The 11,016-nt window shown below is 39.1% G+C and overlaps 1 protein-coding gene across 3 annotated transcripts in view; it reads left to right on the top strand.

Moving 5' to 3' along the window:
* LOC137340580 (katanin-interacting protein) overlaps positions 1-11,016 on the top strand; it is a 205,922-nt gene extending 194,906 nt beyond the window's left edge. For all 3 annotated transcript variants that reach the window (XM_068003118.1, XM_068003119.1, XM_068003120.1), the window contains 2 exons: positions 1,263-1,348; positions 9,490-11,016. In XM_068003118.1, the coding sequence (XP_067859219.1) occupies positions 1,263-1,348; positions 9,490-9,548 (145 nt within the window). In that variant the 3' untranslated portion in view covers positions 9,549-11,016. The remainder of the gene's footprint in view (positions 1-1,262; positions 1,349-9,489) is intronic.

Consider the following 11,016-nt stretch of genomic DNA (forward strand, 5'->3'; position numbering starts at 1 on the left):
TCAAATCTGTAAAGTGCAAGTACAACACCATCATGTTGAAACTGTATAGGGCTCTGGTCTTGCCACAATTTGGGTACTGCATGGTCACTGAGGCATAAGGGAAACTTCCAGGCTCTGGAAGTAGTGTTTGGAAGGGCTACATGGCTGATCCCTAGTGTCAACAGACAGCATATTGAGGAAAAACTCAGATTCTTCAGCCTTGAAAGCAGGAGAATTAGATATATGTAAGATTCTAAGTGGAATAGAAAAGGTTAATCCAGAGCACTACTTGAATTTAAACCACAACTGTCGGATAAGGGAACATAGGTACAAGCTAATAAAAGGTAAGTTTCAGGACTGATGTCAGGAAGCACATCTTCATACAATGAGTTATTAATATCTGGAATGGAGTTTTGGGTGCTAGTGGAGACAAAATCTCTGGAATCATTTAAGATACTGTGATGGTAGGAGCATACGTTTCTATGGAAGATGGACCAAATGGCCTTCCTCATCTGCACATATTTTTCCAATTTGATGTCTGTCTATTTGCCACTGAAAACATAATCAAACTATTACCTCTAGATTTATGTATCATGCCAAATCTTCAAAGACATCTGCATAGTGAAACCTGCGTTCCAGCTTTATTCCATGCAGTGGTAGATTGAATTCTCATAGAATGTCATAGCGCTGGCTCTTTTAAAGAGCTATCTAATTAGTGCCAGTCTCCTGCCCTACAGATTTTTTCTTTTCAAATATGTATCCAATTCCCTTTTGAAAATTAATATTGATTCTGCTTCCACCACCCTTTCAGGCAGTGCATTCCAGATCATAACAACTTAGGGCACAAATAGAAATTTGCAAAATATTCACCATTGGAATTGTAACGGTGGCTTGGATCTTCCTGGCAATAGATTGAATCTGAGTCACTTGCTGGTGATTGTTTTATCCAGAACATCTATTATGCCCTGATAATGTAACTTTCTGAGAAGTACACTCTCCGATCTTAAACATACTTTTGTATTTCTTCTAAGGAGGGAGAGAGTCTTTGTACTTGAATTTCGCTGTAAAATCCATAATGGAGAGAGGGAAATAAATTGAGTTTCCACAGTGATCACTGGAATTCTGTAAGAAATTGACTTGACTCTGTGTAGCAGTAGGAAGATGTCAGCAATGTTATATTTTGGATTTTGAGAAGAGAACAAGAAAAAACAGCCTGAGATATCTGATTAAAGCTATGAACATGTTCATTAATGTTTTGTTTTATTTTTAATTATTTTGTGTAGCAACCAAGTGGAAGATCAGGATGTGAAAATGACCAATGAAAACCAAATTATTCAACGATCCAAGAAGAAGCAAACAGCCGATCCAGGTTTGATTTTTATTTTTTTCTCTGTAAAACCTTGATGAAAGGCCAAGGCTGATTATGCAGAGCATCACCAAGGATGGAAACAGCAAATGAGATAAATCAAGAAATTGTTTTTAGATGATCCTAAACTTGGATTTAAGCGACTGTAAATTGGAAGAGCAACAGAAGACTGAGAAAGTTGCAAGCCAGAAGTCGTGGCCAATGTAGGAACCAATGACATAGGGAAGTGTAAAATGGAAGTCTTGTGGAGGCAGAATGACGAGTTAGAGTCAAGACTGAAGAGCAAGACCTCAAGGGTAGTAATCTCAGGGTTACTTCCTGTGCCACATGCTGGGCAGGTTACGCAAGGGTAGATTAGATCCATTAAGCTGTGGCTTGAGAGATGATGCAAGAGGGAGGGTTTCAGATTCCTAGGACATTGGGACCATTTCTGAGGCAAAGGGAAACTGTTGAGGAGGGACGGACTTCATCTGAACTGGACATTTATCAATGTCATAGAATCATTGAATGATACAGCACAGGAGGCCATTTGGCCCATCGTGCCTGTGCCGGCTCTTTGAAAGAACTATCTCATTAGTCCCATTCTTTGGAAGCTTTGACATCCTTCCCCTTTCCCCATACCCCTGCAAATTTTTCCCGTTCAAGTAATTATCCAATTCCCTTTGGAAAGTTATTATTGAATCTGCTTCCACCACCCTTTCAGGCAGTGCATTCCAGATCATCACAACTCGCTGACTAAACAAATTTCTCCTCATCTCACCTCTGGTTCTTTTGCTAATTACCTTAAATCTGTGTTCTCTGGTTACCGACCCTTCTGCCACTGATAACAGTTTCTCCTTATTTACTCTATCAAAAACCTTCATGATATGAACACCTCTATTAAATCTCCCCTTAACCTTCTCTGCTCCAAGAAAAAGAACCCCAGCTTCTCTAGTCTCTCTATGTAACTGAATTCCCTCATCCCTGGTACCATTCTAGTAATTCTCCTCTGCACCCTCTCTAAGGCTTTGACATCCTTCCTAAGGTGTGGTGCCCAGAATTGGACACAATACTCCAGCTGGAGCTAACCAATGATTTTATAAAGATTTAGCATAGCTTCCTTGTTTTTGTACTCTATGCCTCTATTAATAAAGCCAAGAATCCCATATGCTTTTTTAACAGCCTTCTCAACTTGTCTTTGAAGATTTGTGTACCTACCTACACCCCCAGATCTCTCTGTTCCTGCACCCCCTTTAAAATTGTACCATTTAGTTTATATTGCCTATAATTCAATTGGGTTGAATTAAAAGGACTATAAAGGGAAGAAGTTAGTAATAACTACCAGCCACCAAATAATGAAAAGAAGGCTGATGCAATTTTGTGGGAGACAATAAGACAGATGATTACCAAGTTTTCAGTCATGACGCTGGGGGATTTCAATCTTCCTTACACTGACTGGAATGCACAATGGAGACAGTTTACACGTGAGAGAGATTTTTTATATTGTTTCTAAAACAGTATGTAATGGAACCTACAGGAATAATGCAATATTGGGGTTAGTTCTAACGAATGAGGAAGGAACAATAAGCAAAGTAGAAGTAAGGGAACATTTGGATTCTAGTGACCATAATGTTCTGACATTAAAGGATACACAGGAAGGTAGAAAACAAAAGGGAGCCAATTAAAAAGCTACATTTTAAATAAGCTTATTTTATACTCTATATTTAAGTTATGCTAAACCTTTATAAATCACAGGTTGGACCTCAGCTGGAGCATTGTGTCCAATTAGGAACATAGGAACAGGAGCAGGCCTTCAACCCCTCGAACCTGTTCGCCATTCAATGAGATCATGGCTGATCTGTATCCTAACTCCGATTTACCCACCTTGGCTCCATATCTCTTAATCCCCTTGGCTAGCAAAGATCTATCAATCTCAAATCTAAAATTATTAATTGAGCTAGCATCTACTGCTTTTTGTGAGAGAGAGTTCCACACTTCTATCATCCTTTGCATGAAGATGTGTTTCCTAACTTCTCTCCTGAATGGCCTAGCTCTGATGTTAAGGATATGTCCCCTGGTCCTTGACTCCCCCACCAGCAGAAAAGGTTTCTCTCTCTCTACCCTATCAATTCCTTTCAAAATCCTAAAATCCTCGATCAAATCACCCCTTAACTTTCTATACTCCAGGGACTACAAGCCTAGTTTGTGTAATCTCTCCTCATAATTTAACCCTTGGAGCCCTGGTAACATTCTGGTGATTCTGCGCTGCACTCCTTTCAAGGCCAATATATCCTTTCTAAGATGCGGTGCCCAGAACTGTACATAGGACTCCAAGCATGGTCTAACCAGGGCTTTGTATCACTTTAGCAAAACTAGAATCATAGAATGGTTACAGCACGAAAGGAGGCCATTTGGCCTGTCGAGTCCATGCCGGCTCTCTGCAAGAGCAATCCAGCTAGTCCCACTCACCCGCCCTTTCCCCATAGCCCTGCAAATTTTTTCCCTTCAAGTATTTATCCAATTCCCTTTTGAAAGCCACGATTGAATCTGCCTCCGCCAAACACTCAGACAGTGCATTGCAGATCTTAATCACTCGCTGTGTAAAAAAGATTTTCCTCATATTTGGTTCTTTTGCCAATCACCTTAAATCTATGTCCTCTGGTTCTTGATCCTTCTGCCAATGGGAACAGTTTCTCTCTATATACTCTGTCTAGACCCTTCATGATTTTGAATACTTCTATCAAATCTCCTCTCAATCCTCTCTGCTCTAAGGAAAACAACCCCAGCTTCTCCAGTCTATCCACGTAACTGAAGTCCTTCATCCCTGGAACCATTCTAGTAAATCTCTTCTGCACCTTCTTTCATATCCTTCACATCCTTCTGAAAGTGCAGCGCCCAGAGCAGGACACAATACTCCAGCTGTGGCTGAAGCAGTGTTTTTATAAAGATTCATCATAACTTCCTTTTGTACTCTATGCCTCTATTTATAAAGCCCAGGATCCCGTATGCTTTTTGAACCGCTTTCTCAACCTGCCCTGCCACCTTCAAAGATTTGTGCACATAAACCGCCAGATCTCTCTGTTCTTGTACCCCTTTTAGAATTGTACCCTTTAGTTTATAATGCCTCACCTCGTTTTCCTACCGAATGTATCACTTCTGCGTTAAATTTCATCTGCCACATGTCTGCCCATTCCACCAGCCTGTCTATGTCCTCTTGAAGTCTATCACTATACTCCTCACTGTCTACTACAAGTCTTGTATCATCTGCAAATTTTGAAATTGTGCCCTGTACACCCAAGTCCAAGTCATTAATATATATCAAGAAAAGCAGTGTTCCAAGTACTGACCCCTGGGGATCACCTCCCTTTTATATTCTAGCCCTCAAAATATAAAGGCTAACATTCCATTATCCTTTTTGATTATTTATTGTACCTGACCACTACATTTTAGTGATCTGTGTACATGGACCCCCTAAATCTCTTTGGACCTCCACTGTTCCTAGCTTTTCACCATTTTAAAAAATGGATCTTTTTTTTTGGTCCAAAACGAATGACCTCACACTTACTTGCATTGAAATCCATCTGCCACAGTTTTGCCCACTCACTTAACCTATCAATGTCTGTTTGTAATGGTCAAATTGTGTAATCTAAGTCATTAATAAATACAGCGTATAGTTGAGGCCCCAGCACAGGTCGTTGTGGGACACCACTAGTCATGTCCTTCCACTTCGAGTACATACCCATTATCCCTGCTGTCTGTCTTCAACCACCTAGCCAATCTCCTAACCAGGTCAATAATTTGGTTTCAATTCCATGAGCTTTAATTTTAGCTAACAGCCTCTTACGTGGAACCTTATCGAATGCCTCTGGAAGTCCATATAAACGACATCCATAGACGATCCCCTGTCAAAATTCTGGGCACCACATTTTCGAAAGGATGTCAAGGCCTTGGAGAGATTGCAGAGGCGATTTAATAGAATGGTACAGGGTTGAGGGACTTCAGTTAGGTGGAGAGACTCGAGAAGCTGGGATTGTTCACCTTAGAGCTGAGAAGGTTAATAGAGGTTTTCAAAATTATGAAGGGTTTTGATAGAGTAAATAAGGAGAAAATGTTTCCACTGGCAGGAAGGTCAGAAACCAGAGGACACAGATTTAAGATAAATGGAAAAGGAAACAGAGGGGAGATGAGGCAGTTTTTTTTTTAACGCAGTGAGTTGTTATGATCTGGAATGGACTACCTGAAAGGGTGGTGAAAGCATATTCAGTAATAACTTTCAAAAGGGAATTGGATATATGCTTGAAAAGGAAAAATTTGCAGGGCTATGAGAAAAGCGCAGGGGAGTGGGACTAATTGGATAGCTCTTTCAAAGACCCGGCACAGGCACGATGGGCCAAATGGGCTCCTTCTGTGCCGTATGATTCTAAAAGCATGGTTGAAAATGTAGGCTTTGGGGATGCTTTTGAAATCAGTGTACCAAAGCCAAAGGATTTAGGGAGGGGAATTCTGAAGAAGACCGCAGAGATGGTTGATGGTTGTGTCACCAATTGTAGAGCAAAGGGAGAGTGGGATGTATGGGAGGCCAGAATCAGACAATCAAAGGGTGTGGACTGTGATTCTGTCCTAAGGTATAAATTGGTTAAGTTGTTCCATATACAAACATGAACATACAAAATTGACGGGTGGGAATATCCATAGATTCCAAGCTTTTTGATTAATGCAGAATGGAGATATTCCTTGCCGCTCTTTTCCCATCCAATGTTTTTGACCAAATAAGAGCCGTATTCTGCAATTTAAACACCCCTACTCCCCAGGGCACTACCATGAATCTTTTTAAGGCCAGCTTCGTAAAAGGAGTTCCTGACCGCTACAGCCAGTGCAGCCATAAATAGTCAATCTTTGCAGTTAACTCATTAAGACAAGACTTTGGCTAGCACAAATGTTTCATTTGGATAATCTTTGGTCCATTGTTTATGGGCCTTATGTTGGCCAAAATGTCCATGGAGTGAGACCCTGTTTCAGCTCTTACATAGGCAGATAGCACGGATTTTAGAAAGATCAACAGCCTTCCCGAAAGACATCCTGCTCCTGTTCCAAAAAGCTGTTTCCCACTTTTACAATTTTGGGCTGCGTCTCTTATTCCTCTCATGCCCATGCTTTGATTCATAGAAGGTGAAAGTGTGACCTTGTATGCACACTAGGATCAAATAAATACTACAATTTGCACACTGAAAATGACGCAAATCACCTCGAGTCCTCCTAATTCTGCATACAACGGAAGAAACATTCTGTCATATCATGTGACTTAGGCTATAATCTAAAAGTCACGTTTATTAAAAGTAGAAATTAAACAATAGCAAAAGATCAAAAGTAGATTTCATTAACTTGCAACTTCTAACTGGCACCTCCTCAGTTCACAAAATAAAAAGTGTGATGCTTTTCATCTCAGTCTTCTCATAACATTCAACTAAACCAGTGTGCACAACACTCAGTTTGTATGTGAGGTTTTCTACCCCATTTCAACATCAATAGAACATGAAGAATTAAACCCAGGTTGCAGAAAATATTTCTCAACCTGGACAGGGACATATCAGTCAACCCATCATTAGTTGTGGAAATACCGTAGAAGTCTATGTTAATATTCACAGACATCTGGTGCAACAAATCCACCATATGAAGACAAAATGCCACCTGACCAGTCATGGTCTGAGCACAATTGATGCTAGGCACAAATTCATTTTTCACCAAGTTGCAAAACCTTTTTTGACTCAGTTGATCATTGACAAAACAAAGCAAACAGTTGGCTTAAGTGATTTCTACTTGAAATTTACAATCATCATGTATTTGCACAAGAAGAATGTTCCATCTCTGTAACCAGGTTCCCACACAGTGGTAATTTCCTGGTCACAAAGGATATTACCTGGTAGTGCTTGTATATTCTAACTAGACTGTTACAATAATCAATTTAAAGTGACTACCTCAATTTCATATTATAAAGTTTGAAATATAACAGATCCTCATTGGTTGCACCTACATTACTCCAGTCTCTGCTTCATAGAACAGTAAACAGATTACCTTTGTTTTAAATACATTAAAGCATAGTTTCCTCCAACCTTAAGGCAAATCTTGGAACCTGTACACACTGGATGCGCTCTGTCTGGATAATTACAGGTCCTCACCCGCTTATAAGTTATGGATGATCGTCAAGCCTAAATATACAAATGATGTTACAACCCAGGAATTACCACTAACATCTCCATTGTAGGCTTGTGGACTTTTTTCCCCACAAATTCTGCATATATCAATAATTTTTGAAATATATACTATGAAAATGTCTTCCACTGCAAAACTGTATAAGAACGCAACATAGCAAATTACACCTCTGCATTGAAATTAGATTAATGTAATCTTGTACAGGGCAGGTTAGGTCTCCTGAAAGTGGACACCTGGGGAGATTGTTAATTACCATGCGCATAATGTATATCTGTTACTTTGGACTGATATCAGGCAGGATAGTGGCGGAGATTGAAGGGAAATTTGAGTGAAGCCTACTATCACCTCACTAGCCAACATGCGTTTCTCTTCCCTCCCCCCCCCCCTCGTCCCCATCAAGTTCCCCGCTGGCCCCTCCTTCCTGACCCATTGCATGTAAATGGAGGTGGGGGCAGGTCCAGATCCCTGGCAAATTTCCCTTCCATTTGCCTTTGTTACTGCTACTTCCTTGAGCTGCCATGGGGAAGATGGTGGTAGGCACCAAGAAGCAGCGGAACAGGCTCAAGGGGCTGAATGGCCTATTCCTGTTTCTGTGTAACAGCCCTGATGTGCCACCATGAGGAGAGAAGGCCTGGCATCAGCCTCCGTTCCATTCCAACACTTACCTGCTGAAGGCCCCAGTTTCAAATGAGGCCTTCAGTAGAACATCATTTCCAATTGTCGTGGCGCTCCCACTATACCACTGCCAGGATTTCACATACTTACAGCAGCATGATCCATCTTAGCAGCAGGATTCAGTTTGGGTTCACTAATCACTGTGTGTATCAATGATTTGGACATAGGCCTAGAGGGAGTGGTGTTGAAATTTGCAGATGATACCAAAATAGGAGGTATTCTAAAGATTTACAAGACCAAAGGAAGCTGCAAAGGGATATTGATAAGATGGGGGAATGGGCTAAAAAGTGACAGATCAAATTCAATGTCAGTAAGTGTGAGATGATGCATTTCAGTTTTTAAAAAAAACAGCAGTAATTATACTCTGAATAGAAATAAGCTCAATGTTGTAGAAGAGCAGAAGGGTTTGGGGATACAGGTTCACAGGACGTTAAAGGCAGCATCTCCGGTTGATAAGGCTGTTTTAAAAAAAAAAGCTAATGGAATTATAGGTTTTATCACAAGGTATAGAATATAAAATCCAATACGTAATAATTAGCCTATATAAAACTTTAGTAAGACCTCAATTAGATTACCGAATGGAGTATTGGGCTCCACACTATAGGAAAGATATTGAGGTTTTAGAGAGAGTACAAAGCAGATTCACTAGAATGCTGCCTGGTATGAGGAAATAAAAATACAACAAAAGACTTGGGAAAAATTGGTATTTTTTTCATTAGAGTAATGCGGAATATGGGCAATATGAAATTATGAAAGGACAGCACAGCATAGATAGAAGAAGACTATTTCAAATAGTTAAGAGGTCTAGAACAAGGGGCCATAAATACAAGATTAAATGTAAGAGATTTAGAACAGGGAGTACGAGAAACTTCTTTAAACAAAGAATACTTCCAGGTTAGTGGTCAAGGCAGAAACTATGTTAACATTCAAGATTAGATTGGATAGGTGGATTGGGGAAAAGAGGATAAAAGGATATGAGCAAAGGATGGGTAAATCTGACTAGGACTATTTGCTTGCATGGAGAGTAAACACTACCGATTGGTTGGGCCGAATGGCCTGCTTCTGTGTTGTAACTTCTGTATGTTTCTATAATATATAATATTAGAGCTATTATTTAAAAAAAACATTTTCAGTATACGTGAAGGACAGAATGCAAGAAAGCAGTTGGTTTCAAGCTTTTGTTCTGCCTCATTTTGTTACACTTATTGCAACATTATATATGTGGATTCTCCTTCGTAAGCTATGCCTACAAATAAGTTAAACCTTTGGTTTCTTTTTAGCTTTGCGCCCAAAAACATGCATGACTGACAGGGATCCAGTTGGGAGAAGAAGATTCTGATAAAGATCTCAGCGTGATGAATTGTCTTGAAATGATAGTAATTCCTTTTTTGCTTCCAGATTTGGATTATACACTCCATGTTTCATTCTAACGGCTGAAACAGTTTTGCTATTTTTTTAGCAAAAGTTGACAGGAATTCTTCTTCAAAGCAGCAGCAGACTGATCACACTTAAAGGCTATTTACCTGATACTGATTTAAACACTTTCATATTTGACTCTTTTCCCCTTTTATTTTGTTATATATATTTTCTTTTCTTTTGGCTGCTTTATCAGCTGAAGGGGGAATGGGAGTTCTGGGGCACCTAATTGAGCATTTCCAAGTCAAATGTAGCATGGTCAAATACAGAATGAAGCTCCATCTATTCTATGCCAATAATGTGCCTTAAGCCTGGCTTCATAAGGACAGCCCTTATAACATCAGCAAGAATATTGTATGCTACTCCAGCCACCCTTTTGGTGCGCCTATGTTACCGATTACCGACAATTTGTGCCAAATTGTACATTTGTGCCATTCAGTTGTGTCCACGCACAATTGAATTGAAACTGTAACAAAGTGATATCAATCCCATCTCCGGACTTTTACAATTTAATAATGCTTTGACATAGATCAATATTTCCAAATATACACATCAAAGTTAGGTGCATCTTTATGTCAAGTAAATAGCCCTTAAATTTGAGAAAATCCTTGATGTATAATACTGAATAAATATTCAATAATTTGCAATATGGTATAATCAAGCTGAATTGAGATAAAATTCTTTTTCATAACTTTTTTTTAGAAAAGCCTTGGTTTATTTATTACGCACATTCTGTTCGAAAGATCTGGCACTTGTTAGAAACAGCAATTTCATGGTAAATTGTGTTCCTGTCATTAGATTATCATCTGCATCGATTCAACCACATTATTACTACTGACTTTATTATCATTCAAGCAACATTATTTGATTATTTGTTCAGTATGTAATTGATATTTGAAACCTGATGAGCACTAAGTGACCTTTAAGCAGCTGCCTGCTTAAACAGGGAAATGTTCTATGTAAGAATTTGTTTATTTAAAAAATCTGTTGATAGTTCTACACTTTCAGCAATTCAATGGAGTAATAAGAATGCAAAGTACAAAAGGTTATGTATAATTATTGGTTATGCTGTGTCAAGCTGGCTTCTTCTCACATTGAGAACGCTTATTTTTGTGAAGGCCTCATTTCTAAACACAAGTATTACAAAATACCAACATAAGCCGGATCCAATACACGCGATTGCATTGCACATAACCAGTGCTCGTGTCTTATGAACCCTGTGACAATGTTCATAGCATTTGAAGAAATTTATAATGTACTGATGTCTTAGACTTAGACATATATCAGACTTTATTCTTTCTTACATTTTCCACATAATAATTGTACAGATATGTATTCAGTGTGTAAAGAAAATGTATACTTATTAAAAATTATTATTTCTAATTTTAAAA

The sequence above is a fragment of the Heptranchias perlo genome, chromosome 22 (genome assembly GCF_035084215.1).
Source record: "Heptranchias perlo isolate sHepPer1 chromosome 22, sHepPer1.hap1, whole genome shotgun sequence".
Taxonomy (NCBI): Eukaryota; Metazoa; Chordata; class Chondrichthyes; order Hexanchiformes; family Hexanchidae; genus Heptranchias; species Heptranchias perlo.